Here is a 17589-nt window from a genome sequence, read left to right on the forward strand (position 1 = left end):
GACTCGCCAGAGCAGCTTCGACACGCTGGCCACGTGACCCGGAAGTGTCTCCGGACAGCACTGGCCCCCGGCCTCTTAAGTGAGATGGGCGCACAACCCTAGAGTCGGACACAACTGGTCCGTATGGGCAGGGGTACCTTTACCTTTATACAGTTGTGGTGCTTTATAGATAGTGCATTATGATAAATTTCATTATTAATATAGCAGAGTGAATCTGCAAGTGAGCTTTAAATGCAGTTGCCTGAATCTAGCTCAGTGACTGTTCCACATCTGCCCACCACTTATATTAATCTGTGACAATCATGACAATGCATAGTGATAAAACACACTGTCAAAAGGTATTTCCTATAGAAGCTGCCACTTTAACTGGCTGCTTCTTGAGCACACGAGAGGCATGTTCCACAGTCTTTAAACAGCATTTGAAATGTAATTAGGATAAACCTACAAAACCAGGAGCCTGCTTTTGACAGCAATGCCAACTTGGCTGGACAGTTTCAGTACATAGCATTCTGTAGAACTGAAATCAGGCCTAAAGCTAAAGGATGAAGGAACCCAAACAATTGCTTTGCGATAGAATAGCATCAACAATGAACCACAGCTTGAGCCTCTGCTGCCATTGATATACCTGCAGCTCAACATAAAGGGCTATGCAATTTAAGGAGCAATCACAGCAGCCAGAGGCTTCCCTTATATACATACTACAGGGAGGAAGCATTGCCCCTGAAAGCAAATGTGGTTTTTTGGATTCTCTCTGCACTCTCTCCACGTATTTCAAAGGTATGTAAATTTTACCTCCACTGGCAGGGGTACTATGTCTCCGAATACCAGTTGGTGGGAATCACAGGTGGGAAAGTGGGTCCTGTTTGCTGATTTCCCACAGGCATCTGGTTGGGAGTAGGAAGCCAGACAAGATGGGCCATGGTCCTGATCCAGCAGGCTCTTCTTATGTCTGCATGTTCTTATGAGGTCTGATCTGGCCCTGTGTGTGGAGCTGCCCCTGTCTCTGTCACCCACACAGGGACAACCCAGGGCCTGCACACATACAATCCTATGCAGCATCGGCCTAAATAGGTCCATTGATCCTCCACAGAAAAATTCATTTGATCCTCCACAGAAAATTAAGAGATCAACCCCACGACTTTGGCCTACCCACACAGAGTATACAGGCTCTACAGGTGGCCAATCCCCTTGTGGATAGCAGAAATTAAACCTGGCGCGCTTACTTCCGAGTATGCATGTACAGTGGTGCCTCGCAAGACGAAATTAATTTGTTCTGCGAGTTTTTTCGTTTTGTGAATTTTTCGTCTTGCGAAGCACGGTTTCCCATAGGAAATGCATTGACGGTTTCCCATAGGAATGCATTGACGGTTTTAAGAAAAAGGCGCAAGACGTTTTCGTCTTGCGAAGCAAGCCCATAGGGAAATTCGTCTTGTGAAGCAACTCAAAAAACAAAAAACTCTTTCATCTTGCGAGTTTTTCGTCTTGCGAGGCATTCGTCTTGCTAGGTACCACTGTATAGGATTGCACTACAACTTACTGTACTCCTAAATCATGTAGACCGACAGCTAAGTGGTAGTTGGCCAGGAACAGTAAAATACAAGTGGCTATCCCCAGAATAAATCATTTTAATCAATGAAGACCAGTGTATGCCTAAGCCCATATAAAACCCCAGGGGAACAAAGTGATCTTTCATCCCCAAACCAGTACATGTTCTGTGAATATTAAGGAATAGAGGCTAAGCATGAGTACGCAATAATTGGGAAGAGAAACTCAGAATTCCGGTCCTACTCCTTCCTCTAGAACTCAACAATTCTCCTCCCATTTAGTTAAAACAAACCCAGAGAGTAACAAATGTTCAACTGTCCCACCAGGAAAAGAAATCCAGCGACAATATAAAATGGGTCCGTTGTTACAGACTTGCTCTCCTATAAGCCTCTGGCAATGCTCCTCTGGTTTACCCAGCCAAAAGAAATTGTTGCAATTGTAACCTACTGTGGCAAGATGAGAGGCTGCCCCCTGGTGCCCTGCACTAAGAACAGCAGCCCAGTGCCACTCCCTGAGTGTCCCAAAGCAGGCAGGTGACATTGCCGTTGAAAAGTGGTACATTGCAAAGCTGGAAAACAGCAACTTGGTGATCTCACTGTGGGTGGAGACTGCACAGCCTAAAGGTCCAAAGTTTGCATCATGTATTATTATACTGAGGTCCTCACAACTAGGAAGTAAGTCTTGCAGAGGTGATTCAGTCACCTATCAAAATAAGCTCTGCTCTCTTTACTCACTAAATCCTCCTCTGGCTCCACCTCTTCACCCAAGGCTATTCCTGCCTCCAGCATCTCTCAACCTTCTCTTTTATGATGCACATTCATGCAAGATATAAGACTTTTGCAAGGAGCAGGGAGCTGGCTGCTCCCTCTCTCTCAAGAGGCTTGTTGTGAAAAATCTGCACTCACTTCCAGAACAAGACCTAATTGCCCAACACTTGCTGAAGTCTAATGACCAGGAAAGTCAACATGGTGTCCATCAGATGTTGTTAGACTGCAACTCCCATCACCCCTCAACGTTGGCCAAGCTGACCACAGCTGACGAGAGCTCTAGTCCACAAACATCTGGAGGGCAGCACATTGGGTCCCCCTGGTTCAGAAAGCAAATGCATTCAGACCCCCCCACTACTACCCTCCAAATCGGTATAGTCACAACATCCTGGCCCCAGAAGTAGCCGAATTGCCTGTTCCAACTTCTCTAACGTCAGACGCACCAAGGAGCTTCAATTCACCCTTTGCCCATATTCCCAGCTATACTGGACTCTGATCCCCAGCAATGTATTGGCTGGAAAAGTTCAGCCCCAATGCCCTGCCTTGTACAGAACAACTGATCTAAAAATTAAAACACGCCACCACGCCACCACATGCATTTTCCCTCCTCCCAATACATTGACAGTGCCATCGTGTGCATGTTTCCTCCAAAGTAAACCCCACTATGTTCAGTGACGTTTGTCCCAAGGTAAGTCTGCCAAGGATGGCAGCATTTGAAAAGATGGCCACCTTCTGATAAGTTTCACTGCTGCTAAGGATAGAGAGGGAATTGACTGGGAAATTATCCCCTCTTAATTCCCTAACTCAGGTTTGGCAGCGGCATGATCTTTGGAAGACTCAAACATTGGTTACTAGTTTGGTTTCTTGCTTCTGTGTCTGAACAATACAACTGGGTCAAAGGCTTGCCAATGGGAAAGATGCATAGGTGCCCAGTGGTCACACAAAAATGGCAAACCTTCCACAGAAACCATGGCCAATTCCTCCGTACTTCTTCAAAGGGTTGCTGAGAATGGGGGGGGGGCAGTAATTTTATTTTTAATTCATTCAAATTAAAGGGCAAGCACCCTGGAAACTAAAAAATAAGCTTCAGGCAATATGTTTTATAGGGTTTGGTAAAACTCAGGGTTTCACACCGTCTGTGCTCCAAAACATAACAATATTTTTCTTAGTTGGGGCAATTTTAATTGGGGGGGGGGGACAAGCTGGGATATATTGAAGCTAAGGCAAGGTTAAATCTGGTCGTTAACTGTTCAAACTGTATTTCCCATTCCTTCCTTTTAATATGTGTGTTTGATCCCCCACAGTTTATACCCATTTTCCAGAAGGTGGCAGAATTAATGAGGCTCCCCCCCCCCTCAGCAGCCCAGCAAATGGATCCAATCCGCCTCCACAACCTGCCATCCTTCTCCCATAATGTATCTGCACCCACCATGCCAATTAGGGGAGCAGAAGGAAGACAAGCCACTTACCCTCACTCTGTTGCTTTTCCCCATCTCCCTGGGCAGGAGCAGCCTGCGAGAACTGTGAAAACAAGAGAAAACTCATCAAAACACAAAAACACTGTTAACCTGTCTCCAGAAAAAAATTCTTCTAAACAAGAGAACCAAGTTGCTTCCCAGGACTCTGCAGCAAGGCAAAAGCAAGACACCATTTTAAACAGTCATGGCTCCCCCTGCAAAGAATCCTGGGAAGTGTAGTTTTTTATAGGTGCTGAGCATTGTGAGGAAAGCCCTATTCCTCTCACAGAGCTACAGTTCCCAGTGATCTTTAGGAAGTTGTTAAACTACTCTGGGAATGGTAACTTTGTACAGGGAACAGGGGTGTTCTAACAACCCTCAGCGCCCCTGACAAACTACATTTCCCAGGATTCTTGAAGGGAGGCCATAATGCTACAGTTATGATAAAGTGCAGATGAGGCCTGCCATCATTTGTGGCATTATTACAAAAAATGTTGATGGCAAACAGTTGCAAGTCCGCAATTCTTCTCTTCACTGGGAAATGAGACATCCTCAAAGGAAAGTGTCTGAATTATCAGCTGAAGCACTTCTGGGGTATGGCAGGGCTGCGTGGAATTATTTCTTTCTTTTCAGTTGTGAGGCCTATTTCTCCAGTTTCCACACTGAAACACCCACAGAGACCCTTCTCTTTCCCTCAGACAAGAAGGAAAGTGGGCTTCAAATGCCACCCATCAGGGCAAGGGAAGGGCAGAGGGGAAGGAAGGCCCAAGAGAGCCAAGTTCCACAGGCCCCGTCCGTGAAAGGAGAAAGCTCTTCTCCCTGTCACTTTAACAGGCAACAGAAGTGCAACTCGCTGCTCTCAAAGGCATTTCAGATTATTAAGGTCGAAACACAAGAGAGCAAAGCTGAACTGGGGAGCGGGGTGGCTAAGGAGAAAACAACATTGGTGACCTTCTAGCGCTGACATGACAAATATGCCACGAGATTTGTACACGTCCCTGTTCCATGGAAAGTCAGTAGAAGGTATTTCGAAAAGGGGCCTGCCCGCTACAAAGCACTCCAGGAGCAGAGAGCAAAAGGGAGCTGGCAGAGCCGTTAAAGGGTCCACAATCAAAAAAATTTCCCCTTCCTAGTTTGTAACAGGATGGGCATGGCGTGATGTGAGGCAAATTCGGAGCAGAAGTGTCCCTCAGGTTGGAGACTCTACCTGTGCTACATCTACCTGTGGCTCCTAGCTAGTATCAGGGCCAGCGTGTGATATGGTGCTTAGCGTTGGACCAGGACCTGGGAGACTAGGGCTATAACCACTATAAAGCTCACTGGGTGACCCTGGGCCAGTCACTTTCTCTCAGACTAACCTACTTCACAGGTCTGTTGTGAATATAGAATGGAGGGAGAACATTCATGCTGCCTAGAGCTGCCTGGAACAAAAGAGGAATAAAAATATAATAAAAAGTATTAAATACAGTATCACAAAATGTTGATTTGTTTCCCCACAAGTCTTTGAAATTAGATGTCCCATTAAAATCGGATAAGTGTTAGTCCTCACCAACCTTGCAAGTACTTCCATCTTTTTTTCTCAGTCACTCCATCGCAAACAAGCACCTATCTCACATCCAAACTGCCCAAGATACGCTCTATAGTTCTTGTTATCAGAGAACTGTTTAAATGGCATTCTTCAAAACCAGCTCCTTTCTCAAGTGCTCAAATACTAAAACCCTTAGGAAGTCACTGTTAACAGTCCTGGTTTTCCAGCTAAGCCATTCTCTTCACTGGTGTCTATGTGTTTTGGGGTGAACGTGCGGCGTATATATACAAGCGACACACAATTTGCAGGTTGCACGTTTAGTCAACAAATTAATTTCTATAGCTGCATGAATAGAAATTTAGCCAGAACAGTGAAGAAGGATAGCACAGGTAGACAGCAGGTGGCCATATCTATATGCAAGCAGTTTGCACATTTATTTTAGAGAGAGTAATGGGGGTTTAAAATTGAGGAAGGGGGGAAGTATCCACATAAATTTTCCCCTACGGTTTGCATTTGCTAATGATATGCCTCCAAGTCTCTCGGTTTCTGTCCCAAAACTTCAAGGAATTTGAGTGATGCTTAGTTTCAAATCTCTGAGTTACTCAGCCAAGGTCAATAATCCAGTTTCAGGGAGGAGAGAAGACCATCAGGCCATTCCATTACTGTCAACAGTCCTGATCTGTAGATAATGGATAAGAACCCACAAAGGTGGCTGCAGGAGAAGCGAGAGGAAAGTAGCCTGGCCTGTGCTCTTGAACAGCTCGGCTGCTGAACTCACATCTACATGCATGAAATCTAAGCAGCCTAAACTGTGTGCTGGCCAAGTGGACAGAACCACCTGTTCTTAAACAGAAAGAAAACTCACAACTGGCTGGCTTTCTTAGCAAAGAGAGCTTGGTAGTCAACAGGCTACAATGTTAAGAACAGAGGAAGATTTCTATTCAAAAACAGGGAGCGGTTTCTATCTCAGTGTGAAGGTGACGACAACAGGTATAACCATGATTTGGGAGGAAGAGGCCACACCTGAACCCCAGTAACCAACCAATGCCAGCAGGCAGCTGGAATATACTCAAGGAAAAGTTGCATCCGAGGCCTCAGATGCACAGCCTGCAAGTGAGATGGCAAGCTGCCACAGCTGTCAGGCAGGTGTCCACCCACCTCGCCGGCACTGCGTATCGCACGTAGCCCTTATGAGCAAGCATCAAGTGGCAAGCTGTCCTGGGACTCCTCCAGTTTATGTTGGAATACCACACCTGCAGCAAACGTGATCGCATGCACCTGTTCCCACATGAGTAGGCAAGAACACAATGCAGGCCAAACACATTCAGGGCCCTAGTGAAAGAGCAAAATGTCTCAGCTTGCCATCCTTTATTTCCTCTTATTCTTCTTTGGGAGATTCTGAATCAGCTACGAGCTGCTCATTACTTTTTAGCTAAAGTTGCCTTTGAGGTACTTTGTGTTGTTTTTTCAAAGTCCTGCTAATTTCGCTTGAAATAGTGCTCTCTCTATCTTCAGTGTTCAAAATGAAACAAAAATACATTTAGGAAACGGACTGCCAACTAAGCCACTGAAGTGGAACCTGTGGCCTGCCATGTGTTGTCGGACTCCAAATCCCATCAGCCCCAACCAGCAAGCCAATAGACAAAGATGATGGGAGCCATAATCCAGCAACATGTGGAGAGATACAGGCTCCTCACGCCTGGGCTACACTATTGCTTACAACACTCTGCTCTGCTAAAACCTCTAGTTTCGGAGCTGGCTGAAAGGCCACTAGAAATCATTCCAGACAGTAAATGGAGATTTACTCTGGGTTGTTGTTTTTTTTAAGTATGTGTTAAGACGAGACTGAATACTGCTGATTAACAGAGATCAGATGTATTACATCGAGGTATTCTCCTAAAAGGGATTGCCATCTATCTCCATTGCTCCTGTAACGACACAGTTGTTAGCCATCACGTACAATATTTTCACAGCATTGCTCATGCCGTTTGCCTTGGGATCGAGACAGCCTCTTGGAGCTATTTATACAGCAGTGTCACCTTGAGTCTATATCAGAAACATGAAGGTGCTTTGCTTGCCTACAGTGCTGAATTATGTTCTCTGCTGTTGCGACTGGGCAATCCTCAGCTAACCAAAGCAGCAGTGCTTAGGCGGAGGGCAATTTGTCCCCATTTACACCGAACTTTTCTCCATCGCAGGGAAGACACTAAAGGGGGGCGGGATCCTTCCGAGGGACAAAAGGGCCTAGTGCCCTTCTGAAGGTCAGGCTGCTTCCACCCATCTCCTTTGCTGGCTTGGGGTTTTACTCATTGTTTCTATACGATGGCTATCTTTCCATCTCACTTCAGAGTTTCCCATAAGACAGATTCTGCCTTAGAGCAAAGATAGAGCAAACTGGGTACTAGGGAAAATGCAGGTCACCAAGAAAGACTCTCTTCTTGAAACCACTACCTCCTGCTTTTACAACAAGGTGCCCGGTTCCAGTTTGAACCAAGGAAAAGGTTAATCCAATAAATTATACACACACACACACTTTACTCCTTCACACCACAACTACCCCTTTCCCTCCTCCCCCACCCCTCCCCCTAATCTCTGCAGCCTCATTAAAAGAGCTTTGTAACTGTTTAGGACTGGAACAAACAATCCAGCTACTTTGGAAGGCCCCCTGGGACAGGAGTTAAAACCCTTTCCATCTCAGGCGCTAAAAAAGTCTTCTCAGAGGTTTCTACTTAAGGAGGAGCTTTGGTCTGCAAAATCTCTCTCCTTCCACCCCCACCCCCCATTATGCATACAAGGGGAGAGAGGCCAGTAATCCCAGGCAAGCAGCAAGAGGAGGGATCTCTGAAATGGCACATTAAGAGGAGAAAGAGAGGCTTGAACTGTTCAGAAATGACAGGAATATTATCAGAGGAGAACTGGAAGGGGAGGGGGGGAGAATCTGCCTTTTGCTGAGAATACTTGTTGATCCTAGTGGGAGGTGACCCATTCTGTTCCTTTTGAGCTTAACACAAGGAGTTGGGAGGAAAGCCCTGTCCCCAGTGTGGCCTGATCAACAGCAAGCGGCTAGTGGCTGCAAGATCATTAGCAGTCTAGTCACACGCTCTTGTCCCCTCCCCCCTCTCCTCCTCCTCCCTCTGCGTTTGATCTTTGCCTGATCCCACTGGAAACACATCCTGGGAAGGAGCTCCAAGGCATGTTCACTACACCTAACTTAACATCAAATCGCACTAAGTAAGGTGATGGCTGAAAGGGAACTGCAAGATGCCAGTTGAGTAAAAACCAGGACAGAATAGAACTGTCCAAGGTCTTGGACGGAGCCTAGATCCAAATGGTCTTTGAACTAGGGCAAGAAAATCAACAGGAACATGAAGTACCCAAAGTCGTAACTTGACAAGTTTGGAGCAAGTCATCTCTAACCCTCTTCCCACCATATCCTGACCAGCAATTTCAGAACTGGCTAATCGCTGGGGTAGACAAGGAGCTGGGGAATGGCCACTGGCTGCACCAATATATCCACAGGAGGTACATATAGACATATATTGGAAACCAACACCTGTGGTACCTCTGCCAGGTCACCGACTTGCAGGTTTCCTGGACTCACTTCACAGCCTCCATCTGTGGTTAGTAAATGTATCTTTCCCTTGACAAAAGGAACCTTATCACAACCCGGCACCTCCCCTCTTGTGCTCACTTAAAAGCAACTGCACAGAACTCCGATTCTTCTCCCTCAACACATTCAGCGGCAGGCAGGTGTGTGTAGTCAGAACTTCAGGAAGTTGATAAATATAAATTTATCAATTTCCCTTTCCCAGCAGAGACACAGCTTGCCAAGAACGTGAGCTTCGGCTAGCACTCCTATTACTCTCCTTTACTATAGTTCCATACAATCTACCCAAGGGACTGTGCAGTCTTCACAACTGAGCATCCAGTCACCACACCTCCCTGGAAGAAAAGGCATCTCTGGTTCCCCCATCTCAATCTATCTACACTCAACTTTTCATTCACCTCGGAGTAACCCTCCCTCTTTCACTTTACCTGCAGGACCTCATATTTAAACAATGCCATTTTAAGACCGCTTTCCAAAGCGAGGACGGCCGTGATATCACGCTGCCTTGCTGCAAGGCTCCCCAAAGAAATCGGAGCCACGTTTCCCCATCAGGCACAGCCTAAACTGCTGATGTCACTTGGAGACAAGTGGCAGGCTAACAGGTTCGCAGGAAAAGCATGTGATCCCCCCTGGCAACAGGACATCTGAAATGGCTCCTAACTGAGGTCTTACATTTGGTGCTAAATTAAACAAATGCAGATTCATTTTCCTATGACACACTGATTCTCACATGTTGTTGCAGGGGTGGTCTGTGCCCATACTGACCTCCCCTAGAATTTCTCAAGACAAACAGCAGAATAAAACTTATTCTGTACTAATTATGACATGAATCTCTATGCAACAGCACACATGAGCCACCTCAGCTGGAAAATCTGTCTAAACTCCGATACCCAACTCTAGACTCTCTCTTTTTTAAACAAGGAGAGTTCAAACAAAAGTAAGATGAAAGAGCAGGATAAAAGCCCTTTATGGTATATATTAGGAGGAATGCAGTGGACTTCTACAATCAGAAGTACCAATAAACTGATACAGGAAAAGAGTTATGAGGGCAGCAGAACAAACTTCCTACTTATGGTAGCTCAGCAGAGCCGTTTATTTTGAAAATCAATCTGGAAGAAATACAAGGATCCATTTTGTGGTCTTTGATCTCTATTTGCTTTTCCTAGCCAGGAATTTTGAACTCCGGTCAGCAAACCTGCCTCTACCTAAAGCAAACAGGCCGAAACAGCCACCCCCCCCCCCCCGCCCCATTTTGCAATGTCAGGAAGGAGAGCGTGTGTGTGTGTGTGTGTGTGTGTGTGCTGATGCAAGAAGTCAGCGCGCTCCGCTGCCTCCCCGCTCGGCGATCGATGACGACGCAGAGCCTGTGTCGTCTTCACGCCTGGTTTTCCAACTCCTGCTCAACTCCGCGCAGACAGAAGGGAGGGCAGCCCAGCAGGAACCGTCTGGGCAACGTGCGAGGAAGAGGAGGTCCGACCTGTCCTCCTGGGGGATCCGATCCCGCGCCTCCCTTCTTGCCACAGGCCCCGCGCGCCCCGTTCGCGCGAACGCCAGCAGGAAAAACCTCCACGCCTCGACCCTGCCTCGCTCCCGGCCTTTTGTTGGCAGCCGCAAGCGGCGCAGACACCGCATGTCCGCGCCAGGGCAAGCCGAAGGCGGCTTGGCGCCGAGGAGCACCGAGGCACCTGGATCTGCCCTCCATTTGCGCCAAGGCAGCTTCCGACACGCGCGCGCGGATTTCTTTCTGGTCCGGCGGACGATCCCCTGAACCCCCGCGACGCGCCCCGGCCGCCAAGCGAGCGTGCAGCGAGCAAGGCCACGCGGGGGCAGGAGGAAGGCTTCCCCGCCGCCCCGGATCCGCCCGCCCGCCCCCTGCTTTACCTTGGCGTTCTGGAAATAGAGCAGCGCGGCCAACCCCCAGTGCATCCAAGCGAGCAGAAAGTTCATGATTCCTGGCGCGAGGCAAAGAGGAGCCGGAGTAGCTGGTCGGAGCCGCGCTGGCTCGCTCTCTTGAACTCCTCTTCTTCCTTTTCCTGGGGCCGCTCCGATCAAGGAAAGCGCAGGGGTGGGTTGTGGGGGGGAGGGGGGAGACTTCAGTCTCTGGTTTCACCCGTCCATAAGCCCGGCTCCCTAGGCGCCCGAGACGCAGATTCCCCTCCGCACACCTCTCGGCTCTCTTTTCGGCTTGCAGGAAGGCTCTCGGGGCTTCCTCGCTTCGGATTCGGAGCCTCTCCGCAGGAATCCCACCAGATTCGTCAGAAGGTTCTGAATTGTAACAGATTTCCAGCCGCCCACTCTCTCACTCTCCAACCTTCGGTGGCAAGACACCACACGCGAGCGAGCGTGCACTGCACAGGCAGACACACACACACACCAAAAAAAAGAGAGGGGGGGGAAGCGAGGAAAGTTTGCGCGAAGTTTCAATGCATTTTCTCTCCCCCGGGTCTCTCTCGAACGCACGCGTGGGCTCGGATCCTGCAGCCGCTGTCGCTGCTTCCAAGCAGAAGTGGTTGGGGGGGGGGGGTGTTCTCTCTCTCGTCTTAGCACCACCTTCGGGGCCCGGGATCGCCCAGCCCAGTTCGATTCGGGACTCTCCTCTGCTAGGCGTGAAGAAGAGGAGCAGAAAATGTCCCCCCTCTTTCTTTCCACTTAACCAAAAATTTAAAAAAATCAAAAAATCCAAATTGCTTAGCGAGGAAAGCGAAACCTCTCAGCCGATCGTGGTGGTGGAATAAATTAATAGGAAAAAAAGGAATAGCAGATCCTAAATGCGTAGGATATAGGGAAGATCGCTCCTCCTCGCCTGAATCTTTTCTTTCCCGTTCTTCTGTCTTTCTTGCCTTCCTTCCTCTTTTATTTCTTCCCTTTCCTTTCCCGAGGGAGCCTGCACTTTTCGCTCTCTGTGCGTCCGCGGCTCCCTTTCTCTCTCGATTGAATGTCAGGCAGCAGCAGCAGCAGCAACGACGCTCTGACTTTGCCTCTCGCGACTCTGCTCGGAAAGAGACTCTTTTTCAGGCTCCGTAGTCCCTCCCTCGCCCTCCTCCTCCGCGCTCCTCCCTCCTCCCCCCCACTCCCTCCCTACTTATGACACTCCGTACTTGTCACCTGGAATTAAAAAAGACCCTCCTCTTTACCACCGCCCGCCTCCCTCCGCTGCACACGCAGATCCTTCAGCGCATTGAAGGTTGAGCCGGGAATCCGGGATCGAGGCGCATGGAAAGGCTTCCGCGCGCGTCTGTTTCACTCAACGAGTGGAAAGAGCGCAGATGTCCCATTCATTTAGGCGAGGGTTTCTGATTGAATTGTGCCAGTGCGGTTATGACCTTCATTATAAAAATGCTAAAAAAAAAACCCCACATTAAGAAATGAAGTACCAAGTCCATATAGTGACCATGGCGCCTGCCATGGTCGGTTGTTTCAAAAAAGACCCTAAGCTATTGGCGTGGGACAAGGCGAAGTCGCGGGTGGAGTTCCTTCCTTGTTCCCGGTGTTCCCTGAGGAAGAGATCTCGCTCAGTTGTAAAGCGTAGAAAAGGTTCGATCCTATCCATCTCCTGGGACAAAAAAACCGAAGTGCGGTGGTTATCTGTTGTGAGCCGCCCTGTGATCTTCGGGTGAAAGGCGGTATACAAATTCAATAAATAAGAATGATCATATTTGAAACGCTGGAGAGCCTCTGCCAACCAGTGCAGACAGTGCTGAACTAAACAGAGTAACGCGGCTTCCTTCCCGACCCGTTTTTCTTGAATATAAGGCTTGCGAGTTTTTAAAGTTCTGGGCAGCTTTTGTAAGCCTCTCTTCTCCCACCCGCTTTTGCCTGCAAAAGAGGCAAGCATGCCACTCCTGAGCGCGCATGTGGACATACTTTGTGCTTTCCAGGGAACTGGCCTTATTGTCTGCTCCATAGGTGAGCGTAGGCCAAAAGCTGCGCGCACCATTCTCTCTCCAAGTTCATCAAGCCCCCTCTTGGCTTTGGAAAGCCATTCCCAATGTATTCCCCACTTGGGAAGCCCAGTTTCACCCCCCTCTTCCTGCCCAACGACTTCTGAATCAGAATCTCTCCCTGAACTCTGCAATGGTTTCCACACTTCAGAAGTTCAGCCCGGGCAAAATGCAAGCTCTTCGCCGCAGCTGAAGGAAGCAAAGCGCGGTGGGGGGTGGGGAGGGGGAGAGGAAATATCATTAGAAAGCAGTCGGCACTAAACCGAGGGACCTTGAATGAAATGGGCAGAGCTGTGACTGTAGCGCTACCTGGTGGCAGAAATTTGAAGAAACTTGAGCAAATGTGGCTAACTCCTCACAGAAAGTGTGAGGAAATAAGCTTTGCACATTGGCAGCATATTTTTTAGTCAGCGAGGTTAATCGGAGGCATGGTTATTGCAGATTGAAAATAACATGATTTTTTATGTTGTTGTTTTTTGCACCGGCCACATTAAATATGACACTTTTCCTCTTGGTGGCAGGGGGAATCCATTTAGGGGAAAGCGTGAAACAGCCTTGCACTTTGTGATCGTGCGTGATGTTAACACCTGTATATAATATTTCACTAAGAACGTAAGAAGAGTGTGCTGGATTAGGCCATTGGGCCATCTAGTCCAGCATCCTGTTTTCACAGTGGCCAACCAGATGCCTGTGGGAAGCCTGTGAGCTGGACATGAATGCCATACTGCCTCTGACTATGCAGGCGGAGCATAGCCATCATAGCTAAAAGCCACTAGTAGCCCTCTCCTCCTCCATGAATTTGTCTGATCCTCTTTTAAGTCCATCCAGGTAGGTGGCAATTTCTACATCCTGTGGCAGTGAGTTCCATAGTTTAACTATGCACTGAGTGAATAAGTAGTTTCTTTCATCCATCCTGAATCTTCCAGTATTCAGCTTCATTGGATGCCCTCGAGTTCTAGTGTTATGAGAGGGAGAAAAACTTTCCTCGTTCTCCGCTTTCTCCATGCCATGTCTATCAGGTCACCTCTTGCTCACCTTTTCTCTAAAGTCTCAAATGCCGCCAACTTTTCCTCATTGGGGAATTACTCCATTCTCCTTATCAGGTGTACAGGTACTGGACAGTTTCATGCAGTTGTATACATGCTGAGCAGCAGGTTATACACATCAGGATCATCTTATATGATAATATACATGGAGGTCTTCTATTTTTCCTCACACATTCTCAACCTTCAACTCTATGCACAAATACCTGAGAACAAGGGCGAAGCAAATTCCCCCAGTCAGGCTTTAGAATAAGGAAACCAAAGCGTTTTCTTTGAATTTTTGAATGTGGCTTATTTGTGTAGCTTATTCAAAGCCAGATTCCTAGCCAAATGGGAACCCATTGTGCCCACAATGATGGACAAGGGCTCAATCCTCCCTTCATCTACCTCCACTGAGCTTCCAAACTGCTTTCCTCACTTGCCCCTATACCTGCCTGCCTGCCTCTGGCTTGCTGCTTTGGCACTTACCTGCTGAGTACCAAACCAATTGTGATGTTAACTGTATAGACACAATTAATGCACACATGTTTTGTGAAAGCCTCGTGTAAGTGGTGTGGAGAACTATTTCTCTCCCTGACTATGAAAACCTCCTCTCTGAAGCTACTAGGCACAGGATTATAGGCAACAGAGGCAACCTCTTGGTCCATCTTGTTCAGTATTGTCCAACTCCCAAGACACTGTGATCTACTCCCACTAATAAAAGAAACTGCTCAAGTTTTTGAGCTTTTTCTGGGGAGGCTTCAGCTAAGTTGTTGACCAGGGATGCCCCACGATTGACCGGTAGATCACGATCGACCAGTTGAACATGCCTGGTCTATAGTAATAGTGGTTCTCCATGATTTCAGACAGAGAATATCTCCCAGACCTACCTGGAGTTGCCAGGGATTGAACCTGGATGCAAATAAGATGCTCTGCCACTGAGCTATGACTCTCCTTGGCACCAAAGGAGGCTTCCCTTGAAATGCAAAGGACAGTTTTGGAGAAGTTTTTGATCAGGACCATGGCAGGGAGAGAAGTGTTATTATTATTTTCCTTCCCTTCTCCCCACCCTTATGGCTCAAGGCTACCTAAGCTATCCCTCACTAGCTTTTCACACAAAGAATTGCATGATTGTTGGCTCTATTAACACCAAGCAAAAGCTTCAGAGATTCAGTGACATCAGATTCAGTTGAACTCAGATTCCTCCTCTTGACTCACAATTCTGTAAATTGCTTATGAACAGTAAATTCGTTATTAACTTGTCCTGTTTATTGTGAAATCACTCATTAGTGGCTGCTGCAATAGTATCAAAATGGAAAGAGTTTCAGTGAGGTAAGAAACTTACTCAGAGCAAGAAACTACTCACAGCTAGGGGAGGAAGACTTTGGGACAAATACAAAAGAAGAGGAAATGATATAAACCAACAAATGCCACCAGTCCCATTCCTATGAGTGCAGATTATTTTTTAATTATTATTTTTCTGTTCCTTTTGAGGTTCTGTAGAAAACTACAGTCATACCTCGGGTTGAAGTCGCTTCAGGTTAAGCCTTTTCGGGTTGCGCTCCACGGCGAGCCGGAAGTAACAGAGCGCGTTACTTCCGGGTTTCGCCGCTCGTGCATGCGCAAATGCTCAAAATGACATTGTGAGCATGCGCGGAAGCGACGAATCGTGACATGCGCAGACGCGGGTTGCGTTCGCTTCAGGATGCGAACAGGGCTCTGGAACAGATCCTGTTTGCATCCAGAGGTACCACTGTATACCTATTATGGTCAGGGAATTAAAAATATCTGTGTGTCATCATATACAGAGGAAAAAGCCAAAAGTGAACAAAGCCAGTGATTTGGAAAAATCTGTCCTGGTATGCTAGGATAGAAGAAGTGTTCAGAATTACCATGTCAGATGAGTTAGTTTGGTATTAATCAGAGATGCTACGTAAGGATTATCCAGGATCTCAGTAACAGTTGAACAGTTTATCCAAATATTTTCTGTCTAAATTCTCCATAGTGTTCTTTATTTTAAATGCTGCCAATGTTTTAACTTGCTTGCAGTGGTCTCTTATATAAATTATAAACTTTCCCCATTCTTTTTTAAAGTTCTTGTCTTCTTGATTTCTGAGCTTCCCAGTTAATTTTGCCATTTCGGCATGGTCTGAAATCTTGAATTGCCATTCTTCCCTGGTCGAGGTTGACTCTTCCTTCCATCTCTGGGCCAGTAGCATCCGTGCAGCTGTTGTCGCATACATAAATAATCTTTTCTGATCCTTTGGGATTCCTAGTAAGAACGCGTCTGGTTTTTTAACGAATGTTATTTTGAACATTTAAAAAATTTCATTATGTATCATCTCCCAAAAGTTTTTAACTACAGTACTTTAAATGTCCACCACATATGACAAAAAGGTACCTTCTTTTTCTTTGCATTTCCGCAAAACCTTGGAGATTTCAGGACCCAAACTTGAGACCTAGAGGCAATCCATGGTGATGTCATGGGGCGGCCCCTGGTGATTGTACCCCAGGAAACTCTGCAATAATTTGCAGCCAGCTCGTGCCAGGCTGAAGCCTGCAAGCTGCACACATAGTTTTCTTAATGTTAAAAAAACTGCAGAGGCATTCTCCCTTACCTGGAGATTCAAGCCCTCCCCCTGCCACCGGGGAGTGTGGGGGGGGGGGGGTAAAGCTGGAGACTTTGGGTCAGCCCTAGAGGTCTGGCAACCCTAAGTCCTGCTGAACAGAAGTGCTTGCTTCTGTAGACATCCATTGACTTGCACTGTAAATGTCTTCTTTGGAGCTGAAAAATCTACAACAAATGCAAAGGAGCTGAAAAATCAGTCTTCTCAAGGCGCTTGGTCATCCAGTTAAACAAAATAAATACTCCCTTGTAATGAGACTCGGGGTAAAAATAAAAGAGGCAGAAATCAGCAAAATGCAATGAGCCAATAAATGGACCTAGAGGTTACTGATCAAATAATTTCAAACAAATTCTCAGCAAACTGCAAGTTGTCTATGAGTAAATCAGCATCTGAATCATGGGCCAGGTTTCTCAAATAAATTCCTTATGTGAAGGTGAATATAAAAGGGAGAGAAATCAACACAGTGGCACATGGTTCTTTCTTTGGACCATCACATGCTGGGGGGAATTTCTAGGTAAAGTAATCCATCAAAATAGTTTGCTGTCCACTAAAAGGGGATATCCCTGTAAAGCTTCAGTGCAGCCTCTCTTCTAAAATTACCACTATGGCTTTGCTTGGCTGGTTTTATATTTCATCTGGATCTCATGGGCCTGACACTTGCCACAACATCCTGTACCCAAAAAATCAGTCAACGTTAAATGAGTTCGTGCAAGTGCATGAATTCAGTAAAAAAGCCATGAAAAGCCCAATTCTTTTATTTCGTTCCAATTCCAACAAAAACTCTGGTGTTGGAGACAGCTATATGTTTTTCCAGGGATCTTAAAATGCTGGCATTCTGCATTACAAAGTAATAAAATAATGCCGTTTTTTAAAAAAATGATGTGCATTATTTCTGCTCTCTCTCTGTTACACACACACCATTGTTTCTCTGTTAAATTATTATTATATAATGTATAGCACTGTAGTGTGCAGCCGAATCCTATTCATGTTAATTCAAATGTAAGGAGCCCACCTGTGCGATCCTAAACAAGTTTACTCAGTCTAGAATCCTATGCACACTTCCATGGAAGTTAAGTCCCACTGAACTCCATGAGG

At 46.8% G+C, this 17589-nt stretch overlaps 1 protein-coding gene across 5 annotated transcripts in view; it reads right to left on the reverse strand.

Moving 5' to 3' along the window:
• Positions 1 to 11911, reverse strand: part of VEGFA (vascular endothelial growth factor A) — a 30547-nt gene extending 18636 nt beyond the window's left edge. For all 5 annotated transcript variants that reach the window (XM_083434673.1, XM_083434672.1, XM_083434671.1 and 2 more), the window contains exons 1-2: positions 10786 to 11911; positions 3782 to 3833 (exon numbers count right to left, since the gene is read on the reverse strand). In XM_083434673.1, coding sequence (XP_083290799.1) covers positions 3782 to 3833; positions 10786 to 10851 — 118 coding nt within the window. In that variant the 5' untranslated portion in view covers positions 10852 to 11911. The remainder of the gene's footprint in view (positions 1 to 3781; positions 3834 to 10785) is intronic.
• Positions 11912 to 17589: the final 5678 nt, after the last annotated feature.

This window comes from Podarcis tiliguerta (genome assembly GCF_965153285.1).
Source record: "Podarcis tiliguerta genome assembly, chromosome: 3".
In the NCBI taxonomy this organism is placed as follows: domain Eukaryota; kingdom Metazoa; phylum Chordata; class Lepidosauria; order Squamata; family Lacertidae; genus Podarcis; species Podarcis tiliguerta.